Source organism: Nylanderia fulva, unplaced genomic scaffold, assembly GCF_048542155.1.
Source record: "Nylanderia fulva isolate GAGA-0341 unplaced genomic scaffold, ASM4854215v1 Scaffold33, whole genome shotgun sequence".
Lineage (NCBI taxonomy): Eukaryota > Metazoa > Arthropoda > Insecta > Hymenoptera > Formicidae > Nylanderia > Nylanderia fulva.
The window spans coordinates 555,292-572,846 of NW_028190400.1; the positions used below are offsets into that span (position 1 = coordinate 555,292).

Consider the following 17,555-nt stretch of genomic DNA (forward strand, 5'->3'; position numbering starts at 1 on the left):
GTGGGCTTTAACGAAATATACACTTTATAATGATTTTTTTAAATCTACAAATAAAAAGGCAATAAGAGCTACATAAGTATAGAAATATCCTTCTTCAGCGCAATTAATAATTAAAATATTAGTATAAATTAACAATAAATTATTCATCAATGTCATTATAATAAAAATAAAAATGTCCGGAGTCAAGTTATATACTAAAAGTAACTCCGGACATTTTTATTTTTATTATAATGACATTGATGAATAATTTATTGTTAATTTATACTAATATTTTAATTATTCATTGCGCTGAAGAAGGATATTTCTATACTTATGTAGCTCTTATTGCCTTTTTATTTGTAGATTTAAAAAAATCATTATAAAGTGTATATTTCGTTAAAGCCCACCTGATTTCATCATCATCGCGTCTACCTGACACGCATATTTGTCGTCGACTATTTCGCCTTCCAATTTCCAGGAAGCGCTTTCATTGCGGCGGAGGTCGTCGCGCAATAAACAAGTACCGCGAATTCGGCGGCTTTGATTTGTACCGGCGCGGCGCTTTGTTTCTCTCTCCTTTCTTGTGTGATACTTGCCGCTGATACGTCGAAGGATGAGAGAAGAGTGTCTCCCTCTCTTCACTTTCCCCACTCCGCGTATACGAATAAGACATATCCGGTGACTTGATTCCAAGCTCGAAGTAAGTGAGCTCCTTCGGTCTTCGGTCTCGTTCTGACTCAGTAGTAGGTGGACAGTCGTCGACCGTCGGTTCGCGTGTTTCGCGCTTGCCTTAGACGAAAATTGCTACGTGATATATATATATATATTATATATTATATATATATATATATATGTATATATCCTCCGTTCGCAAGAAAAAAAAGTTTCTCGAAGTTCCGCGCGAAAGAGTCGACTTAGAACAGTGTCTTAGCATACTAATTACGGATCATGTGCGTCATGTTGCCGATGCTGCAGGAAAATTCTTTATTCCCGTTCAATCCCAGCCTGGATGAAGAAATTAAGCGGCTGTTCGACGTCGCTGTAAGCAAAAATCCAGCGCCGAATGGTATGCTTTTTTTATATTTTATTATCGATCGACGAGATTTGTGTTATTCGTATGTACATGCGTTTGTAGAAAATTACTAAACCGTGCTTTTATTTACAACGGAATTCACAAAGGATGAAATGTTTACAATTTTATAAATCAACGCTGTTGAGGAAGGTCAGCTTTTAATAGTCTTCTCTCATGATTATTTAAAATGTTTAATGTTAATGCTTAACGTTTTTCTGTTAGTTAATTGCTATTTTTTGTAGTTGTAGAGTTTCTTCTTGTCCTTTATATTCTTTGTGCGTGAGAAAAGAAATTCAACTGATAAATTTCAGGTATATTTTCTAAATTTATTTAAGAGGCTTTACTTCAAAAGGGAAACTATAACCAGTCAAAAAAAGAAAAAAGAAAGAAAGAAAGAATTTCGAAGAATATTAAACTAATAATAAGGACACTTTTGCCTGCATTTGTATGAATCTTTTTTTCTCTAATTTTCTCTGAAATTATGAGATTTTTTAATACAATTCGTGTAATAAATGTAACTGATTTTAAAATACGATTTTTCTCATAAATAAAATCCTTTAGGCTTTGCGTTATTGTAATAGTAAATTAATACGTCAATAGTTCTTATTGAATATTTGCACTTTACATGCTTGTCGCCTATGATTCATCTACTTAACAATCGCATTAAATTTCGGTATGTCAGTTACTTTTATTTAATAGATTATGCTATCGAACTCATTCTCGATAAAACCACTAATACATATAATAAAAATATAATTGTAAAAAATTTTATTTAGTAAAACAATTTGAAATAATTTAATGAAAAAATTATGTAAAAAGATATCTAGAATAGCATAAAAAATTTTATTTAGTAAAACAATTTGAAATAATTTAATGAAAAAATTATGTAAAAAGATTCTAGATTTCTTTAAATAACATGTTAATTCCGAATTTGTTTCTTGCTGTCGAGATGAATACTACGATCATTCAAATTGAAAAAAAAAACCGTAAATAATTTTCAAAGTCAATGTTCTTGAAAACGAAGTCTCGCATAATATATAGAAAACATTTTATTTCCATATATAGGAAAAATGATTTCTTTTACTTATTTAAGATGTGTAATGGCAAGTAGATAAATTAGCTTTCAATTATCGATGAATTTTCGAGTCCGTTTTTAGTTCCTTGTGTCTCCTGATCTTAAGGCCATATTCTCGAGCTATTTTTATTATTTTAATTATTTTACTATTTTTATTATTTTATTATTTTTATTTTATTTAAAAGCGCTTTCGATAAAAGTGATTGGAGAATCTGGACCTAAAAGAGAATTGTTCGAAACCACGCGACTGTCTCGTGTTTATTTGGATAAAACTTTTCTCACCGCCGAGTTTAGGTCCTTTATCGATGATTGCCGCGAAAGATCGTATATATAATCTCTTATCGCGTTGCGCACGTGTAGCTTCTGCGATCGCGATACTCTTTGTGAAAATGCAGACGCCGACAGACGGGTTTTCGTTTCATCGACACGGCGGGGAGACAAAAGTTCGATTCAGGTTGTGTGCAAGGATATTGTTTATTTCTCGATACCCATTTCTAGTGACGGATTCAGTCAACGAATATAACGCGCCAGATAAACACTTCAGAGTCGATTGGCTTGAGAAAGGCCGCCTGTGTTTACAAATCGGCGGCCGATATCGAGTTACATTCGCTTCTCAGCTTGCATCATAGAAAACGACTTTTGAGACTCTCACTGTTTCGAAACAAAGGAAAATAAAAGACAGTTTACGACTTTTTCCTTTTCTATCCAAGGATTGTCTCTCACGCCATACATCGTATTTACAAAGGGTCTATTTATGTGTCGCACAAGTAGGAAAATGATATATGTGAATCTTTCTGTCTCAAACTTTTATATTATTCGCAGCATTTTTTTCGTCCTTCCATTCTGTACTAAATTTCAAAAGCAGATTATACTTTTGCTGGATTCGTAGTGGATTTCTTTATCTGAAAATGAGTATAAAATAGACACTGGGCATATTTTACACATTAATATTTTTATAAATTACTGATGTTAAGCGAATAGCATAAAAAAGTTTCTCTACTAATTTAATTTATATGCTTACGCAGTTATATCATTTTATGTTGATCCAGGAGATAGGAATAAAATGAAATGAATTTTAAGATATTATCAGTATTTTAGGATATTATCAAGAAATAAATTCTTATATTACCTGAGGATTATCTGAGAAAAAAATTTCTAGTACTTGTATTCTTATTTGAATTTAATAAATTTAATCTTTTTTTTTATTTTTTTATTTTTTTATTTTTGATTTTTGATTTTTTTATAGTCGAGGAAGTAAGATATCAGTATTTTAGGATATTATCAAGAGATAAATTCTTACATTACCTGAGGATTATCTGAGAAAAAATTTCTAGTACTTGTGTTCTTATTTGAATTTAATAAATTTAATCTTTTTCTTTTTTTTATTGATTTTTTTTTTATAGTCGAGGAAGTAATGGAAGATTTTCGACATAACGGTCGTGACTTTGAGTATTGTCCAGATCACGATATGGACGAAACCAGGCAGATTGTGCCCCGTCGAAAGAAGAACAAGAAGCCTTTACCAAAAGAATGCGTCTTTTGCAGAAATAACGGGGAGGAAGAGGCTTATTATCGAGAGCATTTGCTAAAAGATATCGATGGTCGTGTCATTTGTCCCGTTCTCAGGTATGTAGTTTAATAATAATAAATCTGTTCTTTTTTTAACCACGTTGGAAGAGAAAAGATACTCTGAATTAGCAGCCAGTTCAACTGGAAAAAAACCAGACCTCTTTGCTGAAATATGTGTGTGTGTGTGTGTGTGTGCAACGCCATAAAATATTCAAATTAAATGTAAAACATGGAACAGAAAATTTTTGTTTTTTGTTTTTGAAAGCCCTATTGTTGTATATAGAGGTAGATTTGACAAAGCACTTCTTGGTAGAATAAAAGGAGAAAAACATTGCATTACAAAAAGAATAAAAATGTGAATTTTTTCTTTCCATTTTCTTTCTAAACTTAATATGTTAAGCCTGTCTGTCCAGGGCTTAGGTCTGACAACTAGACTTGAACCATTCTCTATTTTAACTTTCTTTTTACCGTAATGATTATTTCATTCCTATATAAATACGATTCTCTTTATTTGGAGTAAGAGTTCTTGGTGCGATCAAAACTAAGTCTAACAATTCTTTTTTGACAAGTTTTTGAACAAGAAATATTTTACAGACAGTTTTTTTGTTTTATGTATACGATACAATCTTTAAAGACTAAATGTATAAAAAAAACTTTCTAAACCGTTATTTTAAAATAATAATTTTTTTTCTAAATATATCTTTTTACTAAATTTAATAAAAGAGAAAAAGATCAAAACTGAGTCTAACAATTCTTTTTTGACAAGTTTTTGAACAAGAAATATTTTACAGTTTTTTTTTGTTTTATGTATACGATACAACCTTTAAAGGCTAAATGTATAAAAAAAACATTCTAAACCGTTATTTTAAAATAATTATTTTTTTCTAAATATATCTTTTTACTAAATTTAATAAAAGAGAAAAAGATCAACATTTATGTTATATATCAGAAATATTTTCGTGATAATTGTTCACTGGTAATATTTTATGGTGTTAGCCTTTGTGATCAGAGAGATTCTTTTTTTAAAGAAAAATAATTTTCCAGCAGATATTTTTTTTCTTCATATCATACAAAAATCGAGATTTTTTTTATTAACAGGGCTTATACGTGTCCGATTTGTGGTGCATGCGGCGATGGAGCACACACAGTTAAATATTGTCCAAAGGGTCCGTATTACAATTCCTGTACAATGAGTATGTCGAATACCTTCAAGATGCAGAGAAACTCGACGGGAAAACGTCGTAAAACACGCGACATAATCCATATGGGAGGACATTCCATCCGAGAAGCTTATATTTAGGTAATTTTTAGATCTTTTTTATATAATTAGACTTTCAGGAAGTAAGTGTCAGAATTAATCTCGATAGATCGACACCGCTTCTTCTGAAAGTTTTTTTTCTGTTATTCGATATAAATTGTAAATAAATAATAGCGAACACAGAAAATATTCTAATGAATTTTAAAAAATTGTATAAATGTATGATATTGAATGTGATAAACAATTTTTCAAAATAACCCCTTTTATTATATATTTTTATATTATTTATTTTGTTTCCTTTTCTTTGCTAATGCGTCTAACATTAAATAATAAAAGCAAACATTAAGTTGCTATAAAATAAATATAATTTGGTTACATAAGTGTTGCAATAAAATTAAAAAAAATAATTTTACTGCACATATTAAGAAAAGAATTAAACAAATTGGAAGAAAAAATTAATGAACATTAATAAAAATAATGATCGTCAAATAATTAATTAAAAACGAAAAAATACAAAATAATTCACGAGTATTCCCAAGTTAAAAGACTATATTTTTACCATATTTCTTTGAGTAACATGTTTAATCATTGTGAGAAAAATACAACCTCTAGATATTGAAAGTTTGTGTGTGTTTTATAAATGTATATATATATAGTATAAATGAGAGCGAACATCCCGAGTCACTTTTATATATAATTATTTTGCGGTCCCAATTAATTATTAAACGATTTTAAATAAAAAAAAATATTTTTTCTTTATTTCATAGTTTCATCGTCTACGCTTGACAAATATCTCACGAAGTAACAATATCATCTAAGCCCGAAATTTTCAATGGGAAGAAATAAAAGAAGCGAGCGTTTTTGAGTATATACACATTAACTGCTGACAAAGGCTGTCCTCGCATATGTACGTTCATATGGCGCAATTAATTCTTAAGCTAATCTAAATTCATAGATTTCTCTTAGATTTATATATTTTTGTACTTAACATTTACACTCGTCTATGCAGACGAATACTGACACTCGACGTGATCTCGCATTCTCGAAAATACGCTGAAACATCGCGGTTCTAAATTGAGATCGATATGTGACTTTAGTTAGTCTTGTCGCGTTGCCCTTCCGTATTCTTTCCGCATTCGTAATTCATCCTATCTCTTTCGCCTCGTTTCTATTTGTGATGCATTTCATGTTCATAATGCAGTGATAAAGAAAAATGTACTATGCTGATGAAATATAAATTTCGATTTTTAGAGCAAGAAAAAGTTTCGCGTACTTCGAGATTTGCGCGATTGGATAAATTCAGTGACAGCACATTCACATCAGTTTTGCGACACGTCTTGATTTTAAGATTAAACGCGATTTTTTTACACGATCGCGACATACTTTTGCGATGATTTCTTAAGTACTAGAGAGATTCAATGTGTCATTTGACGAATAAGTACACAAAGATATTTTTTTCTGGGATATTAAATATTTCTTAAGAAAAGTATGCCTATTAATTGTCGATAACATACTGAGTCACATTGAAATAATTGGGAATAAAAGGAACTTAGTTGCTTTTAAAATGATTATAACAAGAAAGTGCCTAATTGAGTTTATTTAATATTATTAACGCACGCGTTTACGATTTATTTTTGTGATTATTTCTTAAGCAGTTAAGTAGTTATTTGTAATGAGATTACGCATTCCAAAGATTCTCGATTTAAGTATTTGAAGAATTCATGGGAAGAATACAATAAGTTCGTAATTTGTAATTTTTTTTAGATACGCATTTGTATTTGAAATGGGGTTTTACAAATTATGAATATATCTTTATATATTGTATGATTCTTTTTCTGAATTCGTCATTTTGATTCCTAATATGTTGCATATATTTCTACTACTATTTTTTTTTACCAAGAATATGAAAAAGTCAATATGATGTATGACGATTAGCGTGACATATAACAATACGTAAGATATTTTAGACGTTATATAAAGATATGACAAATTTTGTTACGCTTTCTTTAATTTTGATATTCTTGAATGCATATTTCATCAAGTTACAATTCAATTAAAAAAAAAAAATTGTGCAAAATGCAACATGACAACATAAAATTTCAATGGATTTGGACGAGAATTTTACCCACAATTTATTAATTGCATATGTCCACATAAGAACATCGCGTTTCTTCATTCATCCCGATTTCGAAATGACAGAATAATGTAATCTTTTGAAAAAGAATCTTATATATAACTTTGTGTTTAGATATTTCAGTATTATATACCTATCGTACTACATTAGCTTTTTATTTTCTATTTGAATATCTTTCTTCTCCATATATAATCTAAAGATAATTAATACCAAATTATTCTAATCACGAATAACGTATGTCTTTATTTTAATTTATTTTAATTTATTTTTCATTATGCGACTTTTAGAGAGAGAGAGAGAAAAACGTTTCGACAATTATATGATTTATCATAATTACTTCATAATTTACAATTGATAGTTGAATCAGTGTTAATTGAAACTATCGATAAATTTTGAAAATATTGTTTTTCCTCTTTCCAATGAAACGTTGTGATGATAACATATGTGCCTTATAAGATATTCTATTTTTATAATTTTACGATATAGGTTGATGAGATATATAATATAATAAGTATAGTATATACCATATGAGAAATAACTCAGGATATATGCACATTTTATTGTGTTTTTACTTTAAAATGTGCATTTTAAAAATATAAAGTCTTATCGACCGACATCGAATGTTTTCAATATAGCTAATAAGAGATGATCGATAACGATCATCGTAATCTTATACGAGCATCAACGTGAGCAATAATATTAATTTATACATCTTGTAGCATTAGAGATGTATATTTTATGTGCTTACGAATTATCACCGCAATACGTGTATGTTTTTTTTTATATGTGTGTGAAAGCGTGTCCTTTACGTGATATGAAAAATCTGTAATAATAATCGATATAAGAATTGTAAAAATAATCTTTTCTCAAAAATTACATGTCTAAATATATTTCCGTGGATATTTTATTTATTTTGCTTCACCAGCTGATACAAAACGGTCTGTTCTCAATTTTGTATATTATATGTGTTTATTGCCATATTCAGAGAATATTGGAACTGTTGTCACTGTCAGTCTCGCTACGATCTTGTCAAGGCCGTCGAAACAAAAGCTGTTGCCGAAACGGTATTTCTTCGTGTTTATACATACGTAGGCTTTTACTTCGAAGGTTTGATAATTCGTAGAAGGCGAATGCTTTTTTGCAGTTGACGCTTCTTTCCGCTATTTCTCAAAAATTCGCGAAAGGACACGCTTTTACATTTTCTCGGCATGTAATTTGTATACATATCGAAACTGTCTAAAATAATTAAAAAGAAATGATACTTGTTCAGAAAGTTTTAACGATTTAAAAATTCTCCCGAGAGGACAAAAACTCATGTGATTGAAAATTAAATGTATCAGCTATTGTGTTGTATCATCTTTTTACCGCATAAAATATAATAATATATAATTTGTACATTTATTTTCTATTTATATATATATATGTGTATGTATATATATGTATATATATACACACACACATACATACACACACACAGTTCCTAATGTATATATCTATTTTCTTATTTTTCTTTTAATTGTTCTTGTAAAGTTTATCGATATGTATACGAATTACGTAGAGACACTTTCGCGAGAGAATTTTTTTCTTTGATGTTTTTTCTTTTATAATTCAGGAGGAAATTTGAGTTATTGTTACATTTAACATTGAAATTTAAGTTTGAAGCTTTTCAATTTTTTTGTTACTTGTACGACAAAATGTTAAAAATATAGAGTATAAGATATAGATATATGTATGTGTATACATATACATTAAATTAAATCAATTCAGCGCTATATGCTTTATTTCATCAGATAAAAGCAGCAAATAATTTAAATTGCAAATTTAATTTATAATAGTTAATATATTACATCACAAAGTAGAGTTTGAAGTTATTATGATCCTTAAGACATTTCAATCTTTGAAATAATTCAGCTTTGAATGAATTTATGTTCCACTAACCTTTAATATTCTTTTTGCAAAATAGTATTTGAAAAATGTAAAAATAAGTACATAAAAAAGATAATTGCATAATATTAATATGTACTCACTTTTAATTGGCAGTTTTTTTCAGAGATTGAAGTATTTTGAAGATTTAATAAATCTGAAAAAGAAAAAGAACTTGGTTAAAACGTTCGAATATTATGAAGGATGATGAAATAAACATTTTCAGTTTTGTTTTCCGAAAATTAAGTAGTATATAAGAATTGTTTATATTAGAAATTACGAATTGTTCCTACTAAAATTATAAATGATATAGCGTACTGTTATATTTTTAAAATATTAAAATATATATATAAAACATTTTTGTAACTTATAAGGCGACTATTTAATAGTACGAATAAGTCCTTACTTTTGTAAGATATGTGATGCGTTTTGTACCTTATGGCGTACGTTGCCAAAGCTTAGATTTATATACGCAATTTTTCTATATGCATTGCCGTCACAATATATACCGACTGATTCAGAGCGCGAGATGACGTTACAGTAATCTGAAACCGTGCAGCAGCATTCTCGTGATTCATAGTAGCAACAGCAGGTGATAACGATTAAAGCAGCAAGTGAGAAATCAATTTCATATGCATAGGTAGAAAATTTAAAAAAAATTCACAATTCCCGACAGATTAACAATAATTTAACATTCAATTGCACGTTTCACAGAATTGTATAAATAATTAATTTTGCCGCCTCTGATATTGATCGAGGTTCCGATTAAGCGTTTCTGCTTGCGAGCATATAACCCGAACGATTATCACGCACTTAACATTATCCAAAAACTGCGAATTTGCTAGTTCGCACGAAATCTTTTGGATTTTTTTATCTCCTCGCCGTATTAAATTTCCGTTTGTTCGGAACAAATCTTGTATTCTAGATATGCCTTCTTTTTATAATTGTTTGTATTTTAAGATTAATAGTCTTGCGTAAATTGTCATAATCATCTCGCCATTCTAATTGTATTAAAGATAATTATAATTTTCGCTATATTATGTTATTTAAGTATATTTGTACAAAATTTTGTATTATGCTCAATGAAAGAATATATATATGCATTTAAATGAAATAATTTTTTGCTATTTATTTTTACCTTTTGTCCATATGATATCACACATAAGATATCGCTCGCTCACATTTTAATTAATTATATGCTCAATAATGAATTAATAGAAAATAAATGCATATTTTTTCTGTCATATGATATCATTGTGTATCGCTCTTTTATTTATTTTTTTTTAATTATAGATAATTATATTTTCTATGGTTTGTATATATTTTTCTAAATATGTATATTTTATATAACATATTCAGTGCTTCATATATAACATGTCATCAAACATTGCAAAACTTATCGGAGATCTTTGTGTGACACTTTTTGTCTCTTCGTATACAAAATGAAAAATGAATCGTTAAATATTGCGTGACTGTATATCTTTCGTGGAATCTGTGCTTAATAAAACACAGTAAAATGTATATGCAAATAGATAATGATTTACTCGGCGAGACGCCCTATTTAGCTTCGTTAATCTCATTAATATTTTTAAATTAATGTAGACTAAATAAATGATTCACCTTTTTTCTATGAACTAGTCACTATTTCAGCATAAACAAATTGTATAAGTCATTGTTATTAATATACCGCATGTTTTTATTGTAAAATTTGATTTTTATTGTTATTCTATAAAGTTATAATTATTATTTAAAAATACGCAGTTTGTATTAAGATGTAACATTTTAATTATTTCAATTTAAAAATATTAGATAAAAAGGTACGTAAAATTTTTTACCAGTTTTAGTATCAACTAGTAAGTAGGTCATCTTTTGTATTTGCCTAGTTGAACGATTCGTCCTGCATATACTATAGAATTTTATCACTTTTTTAAATTTTGAAATTAATATTTAATTTCGTATTTATTTTTAATACTAATATTACCATTGCAAAGTGTAACATGTAATAATTATAATAATAATGATACCGTGTTTGTTCCTGAAATTAGCATTTGTCATTTTTGGTATCCAGGTAAGATTATTCTCTTGTATTTCAATTAAATAGATGTCTTTTATCTTTTGATTACTTTCGTTTAAAACTACTTTAATCATTGATTAATTCGCAGAATTTGTCTTTTGGAAAATTTCTATTGTATATAAACGATAGTATTATGTTACATATACATATACGATAATTATGTCGTTGGAAATTTTAATGTAATCATGCAAACTAACCAATGATTAAATTTATCAAAATTTAATTAAAGTGGCCCTTAAAATTATAAATATATTTTTTAACATAATCGTATGTATACACTTATAATATATTTATATATGTGTGTCGTGTGTAATATAGAATGCAATATAGTCAATATGTGTTTCGTTTATATTTTATTTCTTATAATTAAATTTGCGCATTATAAATGTTCGGTTTTTTATTTTACTTTTTACATTAATTCCATGTTATTTGCTAATATCCTATTTTCCTCTCTCTTTCATATTTTGAAACATGATATATGTGTCACGTGTCGCTATTATATTTTACCTTCGAAAATTGGTCAATGTAACAAAAGCTAGCATGCTATTAGCGTCATATCTGCATCTATAAACGCTCCCCATAAACCGGGAAACACTAGCACATCCTGTATACATAAATGCGTGGTCATGTTAAAAATCGTTCAATAGACCGCGAGCCACCGGATGGTAACGACTCATCGTCATGGCGCAATCTTACGTGTTAATAAATATTATTGTCGTCGCGATGATGATGATGATGATGATGATGATGATCGGCGTTGCATTTTCGGGAGATACGAACCGCGAACTCGTTCAAATTGAGAAACCGATTCGAGTGAGAAATGTCTTCCCTCAAAATCGAAACGCGATGTCGTTCGTCAATTCTTCGCCTATATTTTTTTTGCCTCTCCTTAAACACAAAGTACAGTATCAAAAGCTGGATAAAATTCCTACTTCTACTACTACTCCTATTACTCCTCCGTTGCCTAGAAGTTGCATCTGTGTCCCGTTTTATTTATGCGACAGTAATCAGACTATTATCACTGATGGTACAGGAATAATCGATTTTCGGTGAGTTGGTCAAAATTTATTAAGTAATCGATTTCATTATTTGTTCATTTATTAAAGTTGCGATACATTTTAATTATATATTTAATCCAGATGTTTATTATTTCTATTTCATTTAATTTGATTTCATATATTCTTTTTATTTAATTTTACTCTATATTGAGATTTAAAACTGTATATGTAGTTTTTATAAATTTTTTTAAGTTCTTTATTCTTTTATAATTCTTTTATAAACTATAAATTCTCAATATAGAGGGACTTATATTCTATACTTTTATGCACATTAATTATTAAGTAAACTAAGTTTCAAGTCATGATCGATATTGATTGAGAGATCTCGAGATGTAATTAATGAATAATCAATCATGTTGCACGCAGCGTTGGGAGCTGTCCCGGAATTTTCGAGGTCTGTTGCTATCTGCGAAACGTCACAATACCACCTGTAACAATACCTCCACCAACACCCCCGATAACTTTCCCGACTGCATCGCCGATTCCTACCGTACTGCCGAACTGCATCTGCGTTGAGATATCGCTGTGCGACCCCAACGGAATAGTCACCATTTTCGGAGAGGGTGTAATCAGCCCGCGACAACAATACATTCTATGTCCAAATGCCAATCAAGTCTGCTGCAGATTACTGGCGACCAGCACGCAGCCACCAACGACGCAAACTCCGACCACGATACCGTCGACGTCGACGACGATGACGACGACGACGCTGTTATGCTTCGTGTGCAACAATACTGTTCAGTGTTTCACCTGCACGATCGTCATCGCGCCAGACGGGACGATAGACCCTAGATTCTCTCAGATTCTAGCGAGACAAAACGTCTGCGCGCTGACGAATCTGTACTGTCAACCTAGTCCGTCCAACTCGTCGATTACGAATCTGCTCGGTCCATTGAAGAATCCGGGAACTCCACAGGCTTGCTACTGCGTAAAGACCTGGTTGTGTTCCGCGGGAAATGTCATAAGCCCGGACGGTCTCGGTATAATCGATCCAAGATTCACGGCTTGCTCGTCGGCGGATCAAGTGTGCTGTCGACTCGCGGGAATCGATCTTCAAGGTCTTCGCGGTATTTCCGTCTCCTCGTCCGGAGGTCTCGTTGCACGATCCGATCACTCGACTCCAGAGATCACTTGTGGTATACAGAATAACAGTTACGCACCCCGTAAGTAGAACTTTGGACCAGGATCAAAACGTTTGTTCAAACGTCAATAATTGTATATACTTTGAGACTAATATCGATAATCATATTTAATTCTGTTTAAGTTTAAAGCTGATTAAAATTTTATTTAATTTTTCGGATGATAATAACAACAACAACCGCTAATTGTTATAGCGCAGCCTGCTTCCGCTGATTCTGGAAAAACTTATTTCGCTGAATTCCCGTGGATGGTCGCGCTTCTTGTAAAGTCCACGACTGGCGATTCTTACGTTTTTCAATGTGGTGCATCGATGATAAATAACGAGGCCATCCTTACTGCTGCACATTGCGTTATAAAGTATGTTTTCTTAAATTATTATTTTTGAAGTATGTATTGTGTGCTAAAATGTCTTACATATTTTCCTTCCATTAATTTTTTAACAGTCAGAAGCCTGAAAATTTAATAGTTCGCTTCGGTCAATGGGACATAAGAAGTAACGTTCAACCATTACCCGTACAAGAAGCGAATATTCTCGTAATATCTATACATCCGTCTTACTACAGCGGTGGGCTTTTCCATGACGTGGCTGTTCTTGTTCTGGAGAAACCAGTCGTCTACAGAGCGAATGTCGCGCCGATTTGCCTTCCTGAACAAGGTGCGATATTTCCGACAGGAAGCAGGTGCCTTGGAATAGGATGGGGTAGCAATTCGTACGGTAAGCTTCAAGAGTGTTTTTTTTTTTTTTTAATAGACTTCTCGCTATTTGTTTCAACTTTTTATTCATTCGCAAAATGACGTTCCAGGACCAGAAGGAAAATATCAGGCTGAGCTTCGAAAGGTCGATCTTCCAATCGTCGATCGAGCGGACTGTCAGACGCGTTTACAAAGTACAAAATTAGGACAATACTTTCAATTGCACGGATCATTTATCTGCGCCGGCGGCGAAACGAACAGAGACACGTGTCGAGGTGACGGTGGTGGTCCTCTGATTTGTCCAGCTACTACGGGACAATTTTTTCAAGTGGGCCAGAAATCAATATATAATACTTCCCTTCCTTTAAAAAGTTAAATTCATAAAACTCTTTAAATTCTCTTACAAAATTTTAAAGTTTTCCTTTAAACAAGCATTCTAAATATTCGCAGTTTTTAAGTTTTTAACCAATTAATAATTTACATTTAATTAATAACAGTTTTATTTCTGTTTTTTTTACTGATTATTTCAATTCATATTTACTTATTATTTATTTATTGTTAATTTTGTTCATTGTTTTAATTATATCATAGATAAAATTAAATTAAAGTACGTAGATACATATATATTTGTAAAGCCACAATCTCCACTTGATTCCTCTCGACCAATAGAGCCAAACGCGATGTTATTGCGACAGTTATGACAGAAAGAACATCTGAAAAAGGAATTTGAATCCTATGGTTGGGATCTCAAAAATTCCCCTGGTTCCTTCTCTTAACATCCCCTGTATATATTTGTATTAACAAAAGATATAAAAAATATTACATAAGTATACGTATATACATATCCTGTGTGTATATAAGAATTTTTATTTCAGGCAGGCATTGTATCGTGGGGTATTGGTTGCGGCACTTCTAACGTACCTGCAGTGTATGCAAGTGTATCGCAAAATCGTCAATGGATAGATCAACAGCTCGCGACTTTTGGCGTATAATAACGCATGGGATATTTAATATGATATTTCTAATTCTCACTGCCATGTCTGCGCTTTTTATGTATGATTATACAATTACCATGATCTTTTCACTTTGCTCACGTAAATCTATAAAATATATATAAAATATATAATATAGAGTAATATATAAAAAATATATAACGTATAATATATAGAATATATACATATATGGAATAATATATAGAATATGTTATACAATTATGTTTGTTGACAAAATGTCAAAACATATATGTTATGTATATGTATATGTATACTTTCTCCTCACTCTTCATTATAAGATTATTTTATTATTAAATTAAATTCACTAAATTATTATAAAATTCATTATATAAAATAAAATTCATTAAATTATTATTCACTTTGTAAAGTCAATAAACACCATTTATTTGCATAATATAAGTAATTAGGCATTTGCGTAATTAAAATTTTTTAAAATAAATTATAAAAAATATATATAGAAAAATAGATACATGTATATGTAATATGTAAAAACCAAATTTTCAATTTAATAAATATTTGTGATATCATGCATAAATATTACTGTATTTATATCTAAAAATGTATTCTAAAATCAAATTGAAGTAACACGAGGTAAATATATCTAAAATATAAATATTAAACGAACAAAAAAAGCTTCCACCGTGACAATGTTTAACACATTGCCGTGACCAGGATTCGAACCTGGGTTACTACGGCCACAACGTAGGGTCCTAACCACTAGACGATCACGGCTATTGGAAGAACTGACTGCATGTCGGAGAATTGAGCATAATGTTCGCGCCAGTGACAGATTTTTCACAATTAAGCAAATATTTGAATACCGTAATGAACTGTACATCAATACATTTGTAATAAAATAATCATGTCTATATGAGATAATTTTATCGAAATCTGAGTTTCAAAAAATTGTATCAAGAGACGATGTAAATATAAAATATCGATGATATTTAAATACATATGCATAAAGACTATTAATTAGTGATAGATAATTATAAAAAAAAACTTCCACCGTGACAATGTTTTCACATTGCCGTGACCAGGATTCGAACCTGGGTTACTACGGCCACAACGTAGGGTCCTAACCACTAGACGATCACGGCTATTGGAAGAGATGATTCCAGAACTGGAAAATCAAGTAGAAAAATCCAGTCATAACGAATTTCAAAACATTAAAAAATATTCCGTTTAATAATATCGCAATACAATATATTATAAATTAATTGAAAAAAATAATTACATAGTAAAAAATAACGTTGGATTTTTAATTAATTAAATAAATAAATAAATAATATTATCATTAAAATAAGAATGTTGTTTTAGACTAAATATCATAATATATATGCAATAAATTAAAAAATTAAGCTGAATAATAAATTTCATTTTTAATTTGATTGAAAGAATTAATTCAAAGTACGAATTTTTATTTTAAATAATTTGCGCAAAAGATACGTTCTTTTTTAAATAACAAATACGTCAAGATTGTTCGAATTTTGACACGAGGTGGTAATTATTTAATTATCTTTCATTTGATTTGACGTATATAATTATCATCTCGTATTTATGACTTCCGGTAAATAATTAATTATAATTACTGTTAATGATTATACATCTTCTAAATTAGTAGGTAACAGAATCTTTATGTTCAGTTCTTTTCAAGTTGTTCTCACAATTAGACTTCTTGTTGCAAATATTATGTAAGCTTCGTTAATCTTGAGATTTTCATGATAGTAAAAAGAATTATAAAAAAAGTAAATATATTTCTCGATATATTTGTTAAAAATTCTGATTTTAAAGATTAAGATTTTGTAACATATAGATTCTTATAAATTCTTAATATTCATTTTTGCAAAATGCATTTATTCATTTTTCATTTACATTTCAAGCGATAAATAGAATAATTTGCAAAAAAACGTGATATTATCTCTTTATAAGATAACAATAATAATTAATCATTGACGTAATGTTGAATGAAATGCTGTTGCGACAGCTGATTACCTGTCAACGTCACATGAATTATCGTGTGCAAGCGGTAAAACACGACAATTTCCATGTATCGACGCAGGCGTTATTTATGACGATTAAATGACACATATTCTATTGACCCATTTTTAACATGTTAGGTATAATATATGCACGCGTGTTTCCTTTAACGGGACGATAAGTAAAGCCGCATAGTAGATCGATATCTCTGTAACGAGCATGTAATCCGCATTAATAGCTCATGCGGATTTCCTCTTTTATATATTTTTTTTTTTATTATTTATCTATCTTTATATTATTTGTAATTTGTCGAATGCACGCTTTCGATCGGAATTCCCGTATAGAATGTATATTATATCACTGCAATGATCTCGGACGAATTGATGCACGCGACTTTTCTATTTCTTTTTTTCTTTCAGAATTAATTTCGCATATTATTGAGATATCTCATTACTATTAATTATATAATGTGAAAATCCGAAAGTGAAAGAGAGAAAGGAGGCGATACGAAGTTGCTCAACCATTCTATATTGGAGATTAAGAGTTAATTATAAATCTCAATTTGATAACATAAGTTTTAGTCTAGT

At 29.9% G+C, this 17,555-nt stretch overlaps 2 protein-coding genes and 2 non-coding genes across 5 annotated transcripts; 2 read left to right on the forward strand and 2 right to left on the reverse strand.

The window, feature by feature from the left end:
* Positions 1 to 673: 673 nt before the first annotated feature.
* On the forward strand, positions 674 to 8,482 carry nanos (RNA-binding protein nanos). Of its 2 annotated transcripts, none has more exons than XM_029310799.2 (4): positions 674 to 1,045; positions 3,587 to 3,752; positions 4,794 to 4,995; positions 5,721 to 8,482. In XM_029310799.2, the coding sequence occupies exons 1-3, from the start codon at positions 928 to 930 to the stop codon at positions 4,993 to 4,995; spliced, it is 486 nt and encodes a 161-aa protein (XP_029166632.1). In that variant the 5' UTR covers positions 674 to 927; the 3' UTR covers positions 5,721 to 8,482. The 2 variants fall into 2 exon arrangements, with proteins under 2 accessions (XP_029166632.1, XP_029166631.1); XM_029310798.2 differs by having other exon boundaries at positions 675 to 1,045; positions 3,530 to 3,752.
* A 3,283-nt stretch (positions 8,483 to 11,765) lies between these two features.
* On the forward strand, positions 11,766 to 15,065 carry LOC114937366 (uncharacterized). The gene is made up of 6 exons (XM_029310797.2): positions 11,766 to 12,133; positions 12,509 to 13,305; positions 13,477 to 13,639; positions 13,726 to 13,997; positions 14,086 to 14,303; positions 14,851 to 15,065. Exons 1-6 carry the CDS (start codon positions 11,766 to 11,768, stop codon positions 14,965 to 14,967), a joined length of 1,935 nt encoding a protein of 644 aa, XP_029166630.2. The 3' UTR covers positions 14,968 to 15,065.
* A 583-nt stretch (positions 15,066 to 15,648) lies between these two features.
* TRNAH-GUG (transfer RNA histidin (anticodon GUG)) lies at positions 15,649 to 15,720 on the reverse strand. The gene has a single exon. It is a non-coding gene; the product is annotated as a tRNA-His (tRNA).
* Positions 15,721 to 16,016: 296 nt separating this feature from the next.
* TRNAH-GUG (transfer RNA histidin (anticodon GUG)) lies at positions 16,017 to 16,088 on the reverse strand. The gene has a single exon. It is a non-coding gene; the product is annotated as a tRNA-His (tRNA).
* Positions 16,089 to 17,555: the final 1,467 nt, after the last annotated feature.